The sequence below is a fragment of the Anser brachyrhynchus genome, assembly GCF_964034855.1.
Source record: "Anser brachyrhynchus genome assembly, chromosome: 2".
Lineage (NCBI taxonomy): Eukaryota > Metazoa > Chordata > Aves > Anseriformes > Anatidae > Anser > Anser brachyrhynchus.
In genome coordinates this window covers 21,277,086-21,295,822 of record NC_137695.1, presented here as the reverse complement: position 1 = coordinate 21,295,822, position 18,737 = coordinate 21,277,086, and the positions used below count along the sequence as shown (strand labels likewise).

The 18,737-nt window shown below is 34.5% G+C and overlaps 1 protein-coding gene across 1 annotated transcript in view; it reads left to right on the top strand.

The window, feature by feature from the left end:
- MALRD1 (MAM and LDL receptor class A domain containing 1) overlaps window positions 1–18,737 on the top strand; it is a 271,441-nt gene that overhangs the window by 44,375 nt on the left and 208,329 nt on the right. The window contains exons 12-17 of the mRNA XM_080581229.1: window positions 1,234–1,401; window positions 2,738–2,861; window positions 12,992–13,144; window positions 13,291–13,396; window positions 14,680–15,047; window positions 16,689–17,101. Coding sequence (XP_080437355.1) covers window positions 1,234–1,401; window positions 2,738–2,861; window positions 12,992–13,144; window positions 13,291–13,396; window positions 14,680–15,047; window positions 16,689–17,101 — 1,332 coding nt within the window. The remainder of the gene's footprint in view (window positions 1–1,233; window positions 1,402–2,737; window positions 2,862–12,991; window positions 13,145–13,290; window positions 13,397–14,679; window positions 15,048–16,688; window positions 17,102–18,737) is intronic.

Here is an 18,737-nt window from a genome sequence, read left to right as displayed (position 1 = left end):
ATCAGTGATTAGAAATTTGTATTTCTTCACAATAAATTAAGTAAAAATTACATGCGCGCACACACACTGCACTGTTTTGCATGTTAATAGTCCCAACAGGTTCTCGAAAAATATTATGTGTCAGTTGTCTCACCTAAATAAAAGACCTCTACTGTTTCCTGTGTCTAACTGAACGCTGGGTAACACATTGATCTGTGATTGTCCTGAGGCAAAAGACAGGCTTCACTTAGCTGTTAGCCTAAAATGGTCTGCATTTTTTAAGTTTGCTTAAAAGTTGATGCAATGTGAGGGGATAAAATAAAAAGGAAATTTAAGGAAATTTTCTCTATATAATGTGACAATTCAAGATGCGTGGTGTAAAATCATGTGAAGATGGGCAGAAAACTGCACAGCAGCTTGGTTTACCTTCACTAAGGTTCAAGATTTATCAAAGATTTTGCAGGGAAGTAGAAAGTCTGCAGTTGCTGAAAATTTAGTCCTTCAGTATGTGAAGAAGGAGAAAGGACTCACCTTTGAAAATCATATTCTTTTTCCCTACAGTTCTCAGCTGAATTTTTGCCTGTGTAGTATTTTAAAATGTATATATATATATATACACATATATATATATATCAGGTTTATTCAGTATTGCAGAACAGGCATAGTGTGCTAGGATTCTCTTTATTTTCTGTTTGGTAAGCAGTTTTTTGTAGCCTCACTGCTACAGATATTGTTTTTTCTTCCCATGTAGTGTTCAATCCACTTGTTTCAGGCGATCAGAATGTTATTGATCGATAGAGTATTGTCTTCGTGTAATTTGCATTGACTGTGGAAGAATAGGATCATAAGGCTCCCTGCATATAAGTAACTCAACTGTAAGACTTCAGAGATTAACATACTCATGAAGCTACCCTATATTCAGCATTCGCAGAGCAAAATAATCTTTGACAAGTTTCCAAGTCTTTACTGAACTGAAAAGAACTTAAGGGAGGTCATATCAATTAGTCTGTACCCCTTGATAGATACAAGTTTAAAGTAAGTTTTAAAGTAAGTTTTGCTTTTTATTGTAGCTTTGCCTTTGGACATAATATTGCTCCTTGACACACCATAGTTTCATAAATCTCTTTATGTCAAGGCATTGTATAGACCTGTCAATCATTTTGTGTTACAGTGTATGTATCTGAGTTGGTATTGAACTTATTGCAGACTGATGATATAGTTTTTAAAGTATTTGATTTAAAACTCTTTCAACAGGTAAGATTTTGGTATCGGCTGTCTCAGGGTTCCCAGCTTTCTGTCTTTAAGAGAACTGCCCTGGATGGAAATTTGGAAAAACTGTGTGACATTTCAGGATTGCCTGAGATGCAGTGGACAAAGGTGACTATGCCAATAGAAAGTGCAGCTGGGGACTTACCTTTTCAGGTAATTAGAAATTACATTTTCTTTGTCTTCATTACATTTACATTGCCTTTTTTTTTTTTTTACTTAACTTGGTATTTAGAATTACATTAGTTTCACAATAAAATATGAAAAGAGAACTTCTATTCTTTAGTGCTCATCAAAAAAAAGAATTCCATTCATCTTTTTAAGTAGATATAGCTACTAAAGAACAACACCATTGTTCCTGTGCTTTAGATTTCAGTAAAGATATATATATATATTTTATTTTAACAAAACCAAGAAACACTAGTACAGCATTTTAAATAAAAGGAACTTCAAAAAAAGTGAGGGCCTTTTTATGTTGGCTAAAGGCAAGAGAAGTGCAGATCCTTGGGCTTCAATTTAGAGCATTAATTTCAGAAATAATGAGCATTTTTTTAGTTTTATTTTATTTTTATATAATGTCAGGCTGCTAGACTTTTGTGAAGCTCAGAATGGAGCTGGTAGGGGAATCATCAAAATTCCTGGTTTGGTTTCTTCCTTTTGTCTGTCATCTATAAAACAATGTAAAAGAATGAACACTTGTTTCTCATCATTGATAAGTTTTAACTGAACGTCCATTTGTGATCTCCTGAAATTTTCTTTGTATTTGTAAATGTATACTTATAATCCTTATATTAATGGTACTGTATGTAAAAAATAAAAATCAAACCAACCAACCAAAAAAATCCTACAACCTCTCTCTCCCTCTCTCTAAAATAATATACCGTACCTTTATCTGCAGAAAAGATACGCAGAAAGATATAAGCAGAAAACTAGAAATGGGGAGAATGAAGAATGAATGTACTAGCTAGAAGAAAATCTGTAATATGATTTGTTGTTCTAGTTGTTGTTAAGATATATATTTTATAGACATCACACCAAATAGATTTCTTGCATGGAAATGTCTCATTCACTTCAGCAGACATAGTATAGAACTCAATTAAATATAGTTGTTAACCACCATGTCTGATTATCCTGAACAGCTCATTTTAAAAGGTGTATAACTTTTAACAGTTCCATCAGAAAGATGGTTCATTCAAGCAGTGATGGCTATTATCACCTGAGATTGAAGCAAGGTTTCCTGGGTTACATAACTTTCAATAAGTAAATGTAGTTATGGGCTTGACAGTTGTAGAATAAATTTCTGACTTTGATCAAATTTCAGTCATAGTTTTTGCTGGCTGATAATCAAAGGTGGTTGTAGGTGGTATTGCTTCTTGTGTGGAGAGATAGTTAAATTATAAAGAAATATACATGTGTCTTTTTATCATGTCATCATTAATAGGCATGCTTATTTCTTTTTTTTTCTGTTCTCTTTTTTTTTTCTTTTTTAAAGATTATTTTCGGAGCTACCATTCTAACAATGAATGCTACTGTTGCTATTGATGACATCAGTATAACAGAAGAATGTAGAGTTGTAAATAAATCACTATCAGCTGTATCAGCTGTCAGCCAACAAAGTGATGGTAAGTTCTGTGGTTTTCAATACATTTTCCACTATGTCTGCTATGTATAATTGGATTCAATGGACAGTTTCAAGATACCTGTAAGAAAGAAGGGAATAATCTGAGGAAAATGTCCATCTGTGCTAATGAATTGTCTATAATGAAAATTTTCATCCTACGTTACATACTAGGTGCTTTAGGTAGTTTGCAGTGGTTCTATGAGGTAAGTTATGGTGGGAATTTCCAGATATCACTTACAAGAACCTGTGCATATACACACTTGGATGCAGAGACAGAAGCAAATCATATTACATCTTCCACTGAAGAGCAAATTCCATTGCATTATCTTTAGGGCAAGAGGGTTTTTCCATCATCACTGTCAAGTACCTTCCCTTCCCTTCCCTTCCCTTCCCTTCCCTTCCCTTCCCTTCCCTTCCCTTCTTCCCCATTCACTGAAATCTGGGTCATTTTCTAATGTGTAGTTTGCAAGCCAGTAGTCGTGCAAAACAAAAATTTTGGCTTATTGGAATTTTCATTGTGTACTGAACTCAGAGAGACCACAGCTATAGCACAAAGATTTTGTGAAAGACTTGCTCGCAGCCATGGGGACCACAGCAGGTTGCTTGATTCTCTGTGAGACAGAGCTTGTACACAGAACCTTGCACCTGAACTTGAGCCAGGCCATTCAAATCTATTTATTTATTTTTTTTATATATTTTTTCACTCATCTGCTTGAATATTGTGGCGAATGATATATAGCTTAAAAGCACAAGGTATCAGATGTGTTTCTTTTCGGTTGTGATATATCCAGATTTTTCTTCCTTTTTTTTAATTATTTTTTTAATTTTTATTTTTCCTTCCTTAGGGGGAACAGAAATGGCAGAAACTAATTCCTCATCTCTTTACTGTCCACCGGGACTTTTTTCATGTGGGGATGGACAATGTATTTCACCTGACAAACTCTGTGATTTTACACCTGACTGTTCAAATGGCCATGATGAAGCCAAGTGTTGTAAGTGAAAATTTTAATAATCTAGGTTGTTAGTTTCCCGTGAATATGTTTGTATGTTCTACTTGTCAGGGTTCTGTAACTTCATAAATGCTACAATTTAACTAAAAATTCTTGAACTTGAACTTAGAATTCTTGAATTCTAAAAACTTCATTTTGATTCTATTGTGATTTTTTTTCCTTCTCTTTTCTCTAACAACAATGTCCCTCTTAGTACTGAAACTAGAATAATGGTCTTAGGTTAATTGAGTAAGGGTTGCTTAATATACAGTGTTTTATTTTGTAACTCTTAAGATGTTAAGTACCAGGTACAGAGTTATACCAAATTAAGTCCTAATCTTAAGATATTGGAAGCTGATTCAGGAAACCATTGTGAAGCAAAACAGATCTGGTGTGTGTACTCTTGCACACATGCTCTCACATATACAAAACTAAGCTAATAAAATGAAATGAAAGGAAAGTACATTACATATATAAATTTGGAAATTCTGTGGCAGCACTGTCTTAAGTGCCTCTTAATGGTTAGACGCTCCTTCAGTTAAAGATGACAGTGAGATAGAAAGCATTGAAAATGTACTGTACAGACTTTTGTTCAAACTGTGAGTTTTATATACTTAATTTGGATGTGCCAATACCTCAGCTGGACAGGTAAATAAAGCATCCATGCACAGATCAAAGATATTTAGGCTGTGTCAATATTTTCCATCTTCGCTATGTCCCTATGTTTTCTCTGCATGGAAACTAACACATGGAATGTCTTGGTGCATCTCAGAATCACTCTGCAGTACACAGTCAAAAGGGACCTTGGGAAAGTTTCAAGTCCTCAAACATATAGCTTCAGAAATATTTTTTAATTCATTCAATTACCTGTTCTGCATAAGAAATGATGGTTATATTTTTTATCTTTGAAAATGAGTCCCTTTATATCATGTTTACCTATCAACAACTCAGAATTCTGATAATAGCGTTCATAAGATCAGTTAAAAAACAACAACAAAACAAAGAAACAAAACCCAACAACACTAACAACAAACACTTAAAGGAAAACCTTTGGACCTTCCTGTATATGTTACTGAATTACAAAAAAAATTATACAATATTTCTGTGGTTTTGCTGTCAACACATTTGTTATGACACATAAACATGCAGTTTAGTACTTTATTGTATGAATTTATTTGATTTATAATATAATAATTTTATAATATAATCATATATGATAATATATGATATATTATCGTATATACTATCATATATATAATCATATATTATTATATAATATATGATTTATTGAATTAAAGTAATATTTCTCAGTGTTTTTCACTGTTTGTTACTGATAGACACCCAAATCACTACCAGTACCAAAACACTTCTCATTGCTGAATAGGATTGAAGGACCTCCCAGCATGAAAACAGCACAGTGTTTCCTCTTGGTTGTCTCAAGGCCATTTCACTTGCAACCTTGATCTTGCAAGGGCCTTGGATTAGAAGTTAATTATTTTAAATTACCTAGTCATTATGTTTAATCCTTCCACAATAATAGGAGACTAGTAGATTAGGAGACTAGTAGATATCTTCAGATTTGTCATTAGCTATTGATGAATAGTGGCAAATTTACATCTGCACATATGTTTTAACCCCCCCCTTTAAACACCTTCATACCACAGGTTTTCAGTATCACAGGGGCAGTGTTTATGTTGGTCAGGATAATGTATTTATGGTGACTAGTCCAGGTGAGAAATCTGCCATTGGTCTCAAACGAGTTAATTACTTGTGGCATATGGCTAGCCCACCTGAGGACAGGTGTCCTTGTTTACTCTTTTCTACAGTGGTGGTGGTGGGGAAGCTTCTGCTTCCCTTGAATTACTTACTTATTTGCCATCAGGCAGCCACCTGCTCTAGAACTTAATTTTGCTTTTTTGTGAAGAAGAAAAAATGTTTCCTGGAACATTTCAGTCTTCTATTTCATAACAGAGGTGCTCATCAATTATTTGACTTCTTATTCTCTGACACCTTATTTGCATGTGCTTTCTTTGTATATTTCAACCTGTAACAATTTTGTTATTCATCTTTACTAAAAATCTCAGGCATTTCATGAGAATCTATTTTTCTCAAAATCATCGTGAGACTAACCTATTGCTAATTAACATACGGTAATTTCCTCATGGAATAGTCTATTTTAACTTTAATTAACACCAAACTTTTTTTTTTTTTTTTTTTGTAACTCTCTACTTTGATTTAATCCCTGGGAAGCTTCAATCTTGGTAGTGTTCTTTGTCAACACATTTTAATGAGAGTGATTTTATGCCACGTGTAAGAAAAGTACCTACTTAATAGGTACAAATGCACTTGGTAGGTTCTTCTGGTCCAAAGTTTACGGTACGGTGAAAGTATTTTGTTATCGTGTGACTTGTGGTTTAAAAATTAGTTTACCTCATCTGGTTCTGCTGCAATAATGTGATTTTAAAAATTATTATTTTTATTATAACAATGTTTAGACTTTTCTTCCAGGTTCCTAGTTGCGTTGTACAAAATTACGTGTCCCAGACTAAAAAATGTCCTTCAGATTTATTCTACATAGTAGAGAAAAGTAAAAACAATATAAAATATAACCTATGAAATGTTTTCTTTTTTGAGTGGTGCTACTGCTGACTATTAGTTCACAGCTTTACTTCTACAGCTGAAGAATTTACTATGAGTATAAAGTGTTATACATGACTACCATGCATTAAGACAGAAGAGAAAAGCAACTGCCTTTTTCAAGCTGCAGATTTATAACAGTGACCTAACATACCTATCACACTGTGTATTCGTGCTCTGGAAGGTGAATGTATAGTATAATTTCTAAGGTCTACACCCTATGCTTTTGGTGGAGTTTGAATACTTACTTTTCTGATCTGAAAATTCTGTTGATGGTGTAGGAAATAAGATCAAATTGGAAAGTCATCTGATAGACAACTATGTTGCTTGAGCTCGCTGATGTGGGAGAGGAGTAACCAGGGAGTTGGAGGAAACCAGGTAAAGAAGGAGAGGGGGGTATATTAAGACTAGAAGGTCAAAAAGCCAGTGGTGGGGTACCAGGAGAGTGAAGGAAAAAAAAAAAAAAAGTTTTGGGAGAGAGAGTAAAATATGGAGAAAATGGGAATGAGGAACATAGATGTAGAGCAGTGATGCTTTTGGAGAGAAGAGCATAAAACTTTGCTGTAAGTGGCAAATAACTGAGACCTCAGGAGATGTCTAGGAGCAAGGAGCTGTGTGGGGAAATGGACAAAGAGATGAGGACTGCACGAAACAGGGCAGTGAGGACTTCTGGCTTCCCAGTGAAAGTAGGACTGAGATAAGGGGTCAGAGAAGAGCAGCTGTGGAACAGGTGAAAATGGGAAGTACATTGTGGAAAGGAAGAGCATTGAAGAATTAGCAAGAGCATTTTTCTGCCTGAGACCACAGACACTTTCAGAATTGCTACAGAACCCAGAAATCATGAACCTACCTTTTGTACTTCTACTAGCAAATATATATTCTTGCCCCAAAACATTACATAGGTATCTCATTGTTTTATAGCTATTCTTATCTGGTTTCCTTCATGCATTGTGACAACAAATACTGCATTAGCTCAAATGTCAGAGAACTACAGTGTAAATAAGACGGACTGAATAATGGCTGTAACATCTTATTTTTGTTTAATTTAATAATAACAATAACAAAAAATCCTTTCCCTTTCAGTTACATAGAAGGAACACTCTAATCAAGGTAGAAAGCACTTGATTGTTAGAAAATACCTATGTTTCTCTTATTTTATTTTGCCTGGACCTGAGTATCCATCATCCTAAATTACCAGGATATTTCATCGTTTAAGAAATTTCATTTTCTTCAGACTACACTAACACTTTAGAATAGAGAAGAGATTTGGACCTAATCTGCTAAATTTCCAATGAAAACATCAGTTGATTATTTTGGAGGCTCTTATTGTTTTGGGACTATTTCCCATATCAGTACACTAATCACTCACATTCAGAACCTGAGAAGCATTTGCAAATGGCAATTTCTTATGAACTGAGGAATTTCCAGAAAATGTCAGATCTAACAAATCAGTGTGTTTGGACACTGTTCCACTTAAAAATGCTGTTAGGAAACTGCCTAGATGATTGCATATCTGCCTCACTGTACAGAAAGGACCTGCCATCAAAATAAGAGTTGCATAGTGAGTATGATTAATTTTCATATTGTTAATTAGAAAATGAAGTTGTAGCAAATGCAGGTGACTGCGTTTTTTTGGGGGGGGGGGGCAATATTTAGATTAGGGTTAATTAGTGTTGCATGTGCACGCCCAGAATATTATATTCCCCCTTTAAAAATCTGAATCATTTTAAGTCCTACAGCTAAGCTATACAGTGTTAGGCAATGTACTGTGGTCAACTTGTTAAAAATATAGGCACAAGGTGAAATCACTAGTGCTATTTATAGTGTGTTTTTTTTTTTTTCCCCTCAGTACATTTTGTCCATCTTATAAGCCATACCGTTCCCCACTACATAGGAGATATATACCTGATTGTTATCTGCAAGTCATGGATGTCTATTACTAAAAAAGCCCATGTGACTGAAATCACAAGTAGGTCTGCTGCAATAGTAGGCTGTTGAAATAGATGTCCCCACAGAAATTAAGAGTGGAAGAAAATGTTCTGGACTGTTTTGTTTCCTGTAGGCATCCATAGAGGAGACTACCATATCCATCTGTACCAAGTGATTGTTGGATTTAAAGTATTTTAAATATATGAGAATATCATCATGGAAATCGGGTTTACATTCAATTTTGAGCCTTTATATGGAAGTAGTTTTAAATTATTTCAGAGCTGTAGGCAATAATTGTGGATGGAAAGTGACGGAAGGGGGAACTCTTGGGATTTTGTAAAGATCAAATTTGTCAACCTCCAAACAGACTTGAATTTTGCCTTTGTTTGTTTGTTTGCTTGTTGTTGTTTTGTTTCAGTTATTCTCATTTATTACTATTGAACTTTTGCATTGTTTAGTGAACACTATTCATTTTTTTACTGTAGGAATTATGCTGTTACACCCACAAAGTATTGTCATGCATTACCTGAGTGTATATATCATGGCATTAGCAAAAAGTATCAGTGTGAGAAACCATAAACACGGGAAGGCAGATATAAAACTATTCAGTGTGATTATATAAGAAAGGGTATTACAATAGCTTGTTAGGATGTATATGGCCATTGATAAGCTGTTTTTTTTCTTCCTAGATATGAAGATATCAATAAATTGTTGTCTTCATGACATCTAGCTATGTCTTTAAATTTAATCTTAAATTTGATGATTAAAAAAAAAAAAAAGGTTGAATGTCTATTGACATAGGAGAGTCTTTTTAAACACCTTCTAAGTAAAGGAGAAAGTTGAAAGCCAGTAATGATGATGATGTCTTCTCACCTGGATTTTTTCATGTCCGGCTTTTCTTAGAATGGTGCAGTATGAGTAAATATGCATGCGTTGCCAAACAGTGAAAGATTTTTTGAGGGATGTAGAGATTTATGAAGCTGCAGTCTTGCAGAAGTGCTGTCATCTTAAGCATTCATTTTTAAGTGCTGTTTTCAACTGGAGCATTTCTTAAGTTCTTGTTAGGCATTGATTCAGCTTACAGAGAAACTACATATGCGATTTGTGGAGGCTCTTGAGTGAAGTTCCTTAAAACAGAAAAGGGTAAAATCACTTTGTAAGAACCCAGAATCAGCAAGAAATCTAGACTTTCGTGATACCAAACCATCTCAGAGAATACTAAATCTGCTGACACTGTAAAGGCAGCTCTCTCAAAACATTAATAAAGGCCACAATCCTGAAATGGTATGTTCACACTATCACTCTGGTTCCTTCATGATTACTGAGGGAGAATGTTAAATGAGAAGCTAAAAGGGACAGCAGAAAAATAAATGCATACGGGTGCCATGGAGACTATTTGAAGCAAAAAGACGCCAAACAAATAGCTGAAGTAATGTCCAGATGAAAAAAAAAAATAATAAGAGATGATTATAAATTGTGGTGGGTTACATGCCAAAACACCGTAAGGATGACCAAATATAGTTTAAGGAAAAACTAGCAATAAATTCCTCATATAGAAGAAGCAGAAAGCTTGTCAGAGTCTTTAAGATTGCTTGATAGCATTTAAATAGAATTATAGAATCATTCAGGTTGGAAAAGACCTCTAAGATCACCTAGTCCAACTTTTAACCTAATACAGACAATTCCACCATTAAACCATGCTACTAAGTTCTACATCTACATGTTTCTTGAAAAACTCCAGGGATGGTGACTCAACCATTTCCCCGGGCAGCCTATTCCAATGCCACACAACCATTTCAGTAAAGAGATTTCTCCTAATATCCAGCCTAAACCTCCCTGGTGCAACTTCAGGGCATTTCCCCTCGATCCCCACCTCACTACAATTTCCTTTAAGGTAATTGTAAAGTACATTAAGGTCTTTCCTAAGCCTTCTTTTCTTCAAGCTAAACAACCCCAGCTGCCTCAGCCTCTCTTCATAAGACTTGTTGTCCAGGCCCTTCACCAGCTTCGTAGCCCTTCCCCGGACATGCTCAATCACCTCGGTGCCCTTCTTGTAGTGACAGGCCCAAAACTGAACACAGTACTTGAGATGTGGACTCACCAGAGCCAAGTACAGAGGAGCAATCACCTCCCTAGCCCTGCTGGCTACGCTGTTTCTGATACAAGACAGGATGCTGTTGGCCTTCTGAGCGACATGAGCACTCTGCTGGCTCATATTCAGCTGGCTAGTGACCAATACCCCCAGGTCCCTTTCTGTCAGGCAGCTTTCCAGCCACTATTCCCCCAGCCTGTAGCATAAGGTCATTGTGCCCCAAGTGCAGGACCCAGCCCTTAGCCTTGTTGACCCTCATACAGTTGGCCTCGGCCCATCGGTCCGGCCTACCTAGATCCCTCTGCAGAGCCTTCCTACCCTTGAGCAGATCAACAGTTGGGCGTACGTTGGTGTCTTCTGCAAAGTTACTGAGGGTGGACTCGATCAAAATAGAGCATGTAAGAAAATAAGAAATAGGAGAAAAGCAGAAAGTAAGGTGTCAGGAGAGACAGTAGATTAATTTGTGTGTGTTCACTGTGAGAGGAACTTCAGAGGTACCCAGGTAGCAGACTTTCTCTCTGGGTAGTCTTTTTGAAACAGAAGTGCCAGTCAAACAGGTTATGAGACAGTTAGATAATTGAAGCTCTATCAAACATTCATAAACAACTGCATTTCACACAGGCTGTACCAGCTTACACCATTCTTGTATCTTCCCTAGTGTTTTTTTTTAAAGTTGGTTTTAGTTGAAAGTTTGAGGGCTATTTTATCTCAGAGTATTCATCCATGATTAAGTTAAATGCATCTTTTCTTTCATTTTTATCCTTGTTACAAGTTACAGATGCAAGTCTGTGCTCAGAGACTTAACTGTTTTATCTTTTTTTTTTTTTTTTTTCATCTTTTGGTATAACCATCTGTGTGTAAAGTTTGTCATATTCTTCGTTGTTGTTCCCCTGGGGATATGGGCCAGTTTCTTGTTTTTCTTAAAGCCTATAGCAAGTGAAAGAAAAAACAGAAATAGTTTTCCATATCTCCTTATCATTATATTCTGCCAGTGGATTATCAGACATTTCCATTGTACCTATATATGTATATCCATAAATAATTTTATCTTTATTTTATTGTAGCAAAACATTTAAAAAAAAACATCCTTTTTATTTTTTGTTACACTTGTCAGTCATAAATATGATGTAGTTCATTTCTGAACCACGTATAAGTATAGAAAACACGTTTTCTTTGATCCCTTAAATATTATTTGGCTTTTCATTTTGTGGATTTTTTTTTTATTTTTTTATTTTTTGTAGCAGAATCAATAGCTATGCATTTCCATGTGCTTTGCTTAATAACCCACAAAAATCTCATCTTTTTAGAAACCCTAACCAACAATTATAATAAATTAAAATTTCTTCATTCTTTCTAACAAATGATATATAACCTAAAATGTGAAAGGTTTATCAAGAAGATTAAAGCAAACAACAAAAGCCAATGCCCTTCCCTATCAATAAACATTTATATAATTCTGTTTACCAAGAGACATCATTTGGTTCTGAAATGTGAATTTTCTATGTCATAATGTTATAGCCACTGCAACTGGTTATAAATCTTTATATTATAATGGTGGAACTGACAATCATGGCTGTCTGAATATTTTGGGGTTTATTCTATATGCGTAATTAATGAACAATTGGTTAATTTTCCTGAAATAGTTTTCCTTATGCTTTCCATTAAATGCCTGTTCTAATTACAGTAAGCAAACGTATCATTTTGTGACTTAGTGAGGAATTTTTTAAGTGCAGAAGAGGAAAATATGACATTTCATCATTTTAACATAATAAATATTTGTGAAATTACATTCAAACATCATCTTCCTTTCCTTTTATTTCTTTTGCATTATGTATATTTTCTAAATTATTTCTACTCTTTTAAATTAAGAATTGAAGAATGCAGCTGAATATATTTTTCAAATCGTTGTCACCACAGCACTTTGTGTTTCAGAGATGTCTTCCTTTTACTATATCATAGCACCTCAGTAAAGCCTGATATTCAGCTTGATTTCTATTCCAACTAGAAGAATGGTTTTGCTATCATTAGCATACTTGCAGAGATTTGGGAAATTGATTTTATTTTTGACTCCAGCATCTATTCCTTAAAAGATCTTGCAGAATTCTTGTTATTGTTTTGCATGCTCTGTGTTTTGCTGTGCAGCATGAGGACTGCAAGGTCTGTTTTCAGCTTCTTTCTGCCTGCTTTTTGTACTTTGGCTGCAGTGTCCTTAGAGAGAATGCTTCATTTTATGAACACATTTTGTACAGAGATAGTTTGGTTGTTCCTGTGGGACTGTTGTCTTACACAACTCTTATAAAACAAATATGCCATCTCATCCCCCTACCCCTTTCCTAGACATTTGTCTAAAATACCAGTGACATATTGGAAATGTTTTATTTCCTTTTCATACTGTAAAGCTCCCTCTTTAGTCATGTAAAGCTCCCTTGATCATGTCATGTACAGAGTCAAAGTGAAATGTTTCTTATTTCATTTCAGTTGCTGTGTGTGACTTTGAAAGAGATAACTGTGGTTGGTTTGAAACCGCAAGTGCAGATGGATTTGACTGGGTAAGAAGTTCCAGTAGTGCTCTTGCACCTGATTTTCAGAAGCAAGCTCCTCTGTGGGATCACACCTACAACAAGTCTGAAGGTAAGACAATGCTAGAAATAGAGAACTGGCATAGATATACCTACTCTTTAATTGTATTTAAAGTGGAGACTGTGAACTTTTTCCAAACACTTAGAAATTATTTCTTTGTTCAGCCTGAAGAGTTGTTTTCTGTTTTCTTTTGATAGGTCATTTTATGTTCATTCTGAAAAACAGCAGCAGCATTTCACAAGTTGCTCAGCTACGAAGCCCAAAATTCAGTCAAGCTGGATCAAATTGCACAATGTCTTTTTGGTATGAAAAAAAAAAAAAGTTTTAAAATTCATGGACCATCTCACATTGTTTCTCTTGGATTGAAATTGTGGTTATAGTTTGCAGTAGTATACACACTCTTCTCTGCAGTATTTATTGTCTCTTCCTATTTCTTAATCATTTAGTCTTATACTAATATGCAGAAAAAAGCTGAAGCTGTAGAACAGCTTCAGAACTGAAGCTTGAGACTTCTTTGTTATAAGACTTTGGTCAAAATTATGTTAAAGTATTGTACCTGCATGCACATAGACAAATACCACCATAATTGTAATAATATTTCTACTTAGGTTGAAATCGATTTGAAAACATTATGGAATTTTTCTTAAGAATCAGAAACCTTCCAAAATTCTAGTAGCTCATGAAGTTACCAGCTGGGTTATCAAAAGACTATTCAAAATTGGGTTGTATCTTCTTTGAATGGAAGCTCCAGTGCAGGAATTCTAGCTTCAATTTCAATCCTTTCCTGAAATACACAGGGGAAAAAAAATCCTTTCAACTGTTTTTTTTTATCACAACCTCTGTGCAAGCTTGTCAAAGAGGGACAGAAAAAATAATGTGTGATAATTTGTGTACTAAGGTCAAAGATGGTGGTGGAGTATAAATAAATGTTTGTATGACTTTTGCATTATGCGGTGTAGTGTTTCTTTGCAATGTCAAATACATCTATCATAGAAAGACAAAATGTTGTTTTATCAAAGACTTGTGACTCAGTATAGGCCTGGAAATTACACACTTCTGGTTAAGTTTTCAGTTTTGTTGTATGATTGCTCACTTATGCATTTATCATTTTAAAATATTGTGAGATTTTCAAAAAATACTGTAAAAAATGCAACATTAATAATAACTAGCGTGGGTGGAAGGTGTACTTTTGCATTGAATAAGTGCTCATTTTTTCCTTCTGGAAACTTTACAATTATGTCTTAAATTCGATTTATAAAAGGCATATTATGCATCTGAAGGAACAGTGTTCATTGCTTAATATGAAAGCAATGTCTGTTCAGTTATGGTTTATAATTTAATGAAGGTTGCTTCTTCTCTCACAGTTTTCAATTCTTGATATAAGCCCTAGACTGTTGTGTCAGTCTAGGGCTTATTCTCTCTTATACCTACTTACTATCAGTACAGAAAGTGAAGTGAATTAGAGGCAACTGGAAATAGGCATAGTGGATGTCCTGTATTTCACAGAGCTATGACAGAAAAGATAAATGTTCCAGCATACTTGATTCTTATCATTTACACCTCTAACTTGGTTTTTATCATTTTAGGTATTACAATTACGGTCAGTCAGTTGGAGCGGCAGAGATGCAATTGCTTGTAGACGGGCTGAAAGAACGTACTGTCCTTTGGAGAGTATACTACAATCATGGAAATCAATGGTTGAAGACATTCATTCAGCTTGGACGCCTTTCACATCCCTTCCAGTTTTCACTCAATAAGATCAGTCTGGGCTTTTATGATGGTGTCTCAGCAATTGATGATATTACATTTGAAAATTGTGCTCTTCCACCACCTGCATCAAGCTGTGAAGGTCCTAATCATTTCTGGTGCAGAAGCACAAAAGCGTGTATTGACAGGTTATTGGTATGTGATCTTGTGGATGACTGTGGGGATGGATCTGATGAAGACAACTGTAGTGAGTACTTTCCATTACTGCTTACCTTATTGCAAAAAAAAATATTAGTTGCCATGTTCATTTCTGGAACAAAAAAAGCACAGTACTAGTACCGTCTATCAGTGTCATAACCAGAGATGGTGCAACTGAATATATTTACTGCTGAAACACTCGGAAAATTATTAACTTAAATGCATATAATTTATTACATCTGAGAGTAAATGTCATTCAATCTCCTTTATTCTAATGAGATAAATTTCTTTAATTTTTGTGAAGTACACACATTCAAGTGCCTTTTTTTTTTTTTTTTTTTTTTAAGGAGAGAATTCACAGTCTGCAAGTTAATCTGGGTGAATGTGCTGTTCATGGTTACACTGACAGAACTACAATGCAAGATATTATATGGACTGAGAGAAGGGCATGTCCTATCTCTGTATAACCCTCTCTAACCAGAAAGCATTAAAATATCTGTATTACTATAGGATTCTAGTCATACTGGACCTAATTGTCCCTTTCAGAGAAAGAACTTGTAGGAATTGAGAAAAGCTATAGGTCATTCACATTTTTGACATTCACCTTGCAGTGCTGAAGGGCACTGTTGATGATTTCCTCCCCCAGGCATGCATTCATCAATTTTAAGAACTTAAGAACATTAATATAAAAGAAAATTAACTAACTGGTGCTTTATCACATCCCGAGGTAACCAAATTATGTAAATCAGAGTGAGTTTGAGAAGCAGTGGATACCTTACATGCTTGAGGGGATACCAGCCTGCTCTGATATCTGCTGAATATCAAATTTAAACATCTGAATTTCAAAGAAAGCACAGGCTTTCCATTCTATCTCAGTTTTTCCCTCTTGTAAAATGCCTATCTTCCTTATAACCCATTTTGATATCTATAGTAAGAAAGTACAAGATGATTAAGTTTGCAATTTTAAACATCATAACAAATAAAAGCTTAATAATTAAAAAAAAAAGAATTTTATTTAATAAATTATTTCAGTTAATTACTGTTTATGAAAGGTAGATGCAAAGGTGGAACATAAATTCACTATCTATGATACACTTTTTTTTTTTTTGCATTAGAAGTAATTGGTCTAATCAATATATTTTGGCTTGATGTCATGTAATGAAGTGCAGTCGTGTTATAAATGCCTCAAATTTAGCTTTTATAAAGCTATTGAGAGTACTTCTGCTTTGCAAAAACATATTAGATCACTTATTACATCTATCTACAAAGCTAAATTTTATGATTTATTTCATCCAGTTATCCTCAGTTTTACCTGAAACTTAACTGTGTAAAGGAGTTAAAGGACTTCATATGCTTTGAAATGGAGAAATTTATCTAATACATGAATAGTAACTTGTTCTTCACAGTTCTATTTATTCAACAAATTAATTATGTACTGTTTGCCAGATGTATATTGAAAGAGGAAGTGATTAACTAAAGGTTTTTATTTTATTTTTGTTCATGTAAGTGTAAATTTGTTCCTTGGAGGGAAATTTTTGCAAAAAGTAAATGAGTTTTTATCTATATTAGAAATTTTTGTAAGGAGAAAAAGAAAATATTTTATTTTTATACTAGAAAGAAAGTGAATGTACATTAAAACAGTACTGCCTTTTGATACTGATTTCACTTGACTGTTCTGCCTGCTTTTCAGACCCTGACCTACAGTGTAACTTTGAAAATGGTTTATGCAATTGGGAGCAGGACACTAAGGATGACTTTGACTGGATCAGAATACAGGGTCCAACCCCAACGGTTAATACAGGCCCATTAAAGGATCACACGACAGGCACAGGCAGGGGACACTACCTATACCTGGAGTCTTCTGAGCCACACGAATTTGAAGATAAAGCGGTTTTGCTTAGTCCTCTCTTCAACCCTTCTGGCAACGGAACCTGCATTTTCCGCTTTCATTATCATATGTTTGGAAAGCAAGTTTACTTGCTGTCAGTCTTCCAGAGAACTGTGAGTAATACCAAGGGATGGCTGCTGTGGTACAAGTTTGGACATCAAGGAAACAGATGGATAAGACAGACACTGTACATCAGCAGCTCTAAGCCATTTCAGGTACGATCCTTATAGATTGTGATATGTTTATTTGCTGCATTGTATAACAGTGGAAACATATAAATGAATACAATTTAAAGCTATTAGTAGCTGTTGACTTTGAAATCCATTTGTGGGTAATATTTCTTTGAGGAAATATGGCTGATTTTATTTTTGTGGAATTTATTTTTTCCCCTCTAAAAAGTTAATTATAATATTTTGAATATGAACAAACGGTATTTAAAGTAGGTGCTGCTACTTTTGGTTTTTGACTATTGGTCACAACAAATTTCTGTTCCAGCCTGTTTTGTAACAGATTCACAAAAAAATAATTCAACGAAAAAGGACAGTTAAAAAGAATAGGCTTTTCTATGAGTGAGTTTTCCATAGTTACATATTAATCTTTAATTATATAATTCCAGACAAAAATGTTTGTTAGTTCAAAATATTTGGTTGCAAGGGTGGGTGAACAATCAAATACCATTTAAGGAAAGAAGTTACTATTGTAAGTTTCAGCTATAAATTTTGCTTTCCTTTCTTGCCTTTTAAAGTTGTGTATGTTATTTACCTTTGCTACGTGTGGTCTGTTTATTCTGGTTGGGTTAATGTACTTGCATGTTTATTAGAGTAGACGTTGATTCATTTGACTGCCAACTGGTTGTAAAATTGACTTTAAAAAAAAAAAAAAACAGCACCCCTCCCTCTGAGATCAAAACAAAACAAACAAACAAACAAAAAAACATTTTGTATCCAACATAATGCAATATCTGCTTTAGAATGTCCCATATTTGCTTCCCAATGGATTATTTTCAGTTTGAGAAAAGTTCTACTGTATTTGAAAGGACCCTTATATTACTTTGACTGCACAGAGCCCCCTAGAAGAACATAATTTTTTGCCAAGACCACTTGTAGAAATGTAAAGGAGAATCATATCGATATAATCCTAACAAGGCCATATTAATTTATAGAGTTTCAGCAGGTGTGACCATAAGAAATTTTATTTATGTTTAAATAGAAAAATCATTCTTTTAACTCTGATGATAATTTGGCCTAGAGCTGGACCATGCACTATTGTGATAGTGGTATGTTGGTGTCAATGACAACTGCTAGGTTGAAAGTATTGTGAAGCCCTGATTTCTTTTCCTTTTCATCCAACATGCAGCAGAGTTGAACTTTTTTTTGCTAACAAACTGATTCTTCTCTCATTTTTGTTGGTCTTCTAGTAATGTAGGTCCATTGATTTGCATACGGTTTCTAATGTTATACATTTGTAAAAATGAAAGAACTAAATCTCAGATGTGACGGCATTTCATTTGATTGAACAAAAAATCTTTCAAAATAAATTTTCACTACTTATTTTTAATGTTGGGACTTTTATCATGGAAGCTTCATAAGTCTGTATATATGATGAATTTATGCTGAGAGTGGTCAAGGGCATTTGGCAAAAAAACTAATTTTGATATACTATCGTGTAATTCTAGCATAAATTAAGCTGTACGTACTTGCTAATATATATATATATGTAAGGAAACATATTCTATGTCTGGTAGTTTCTCTAAAGAACTATAAAACCATGTGTCCTACATATACCCTCTTGAAGGTTAGGAAGGTCTGTTTGGTAACTGAAAGTATTTTTTCTTAAGTATTGTAGGGCTTT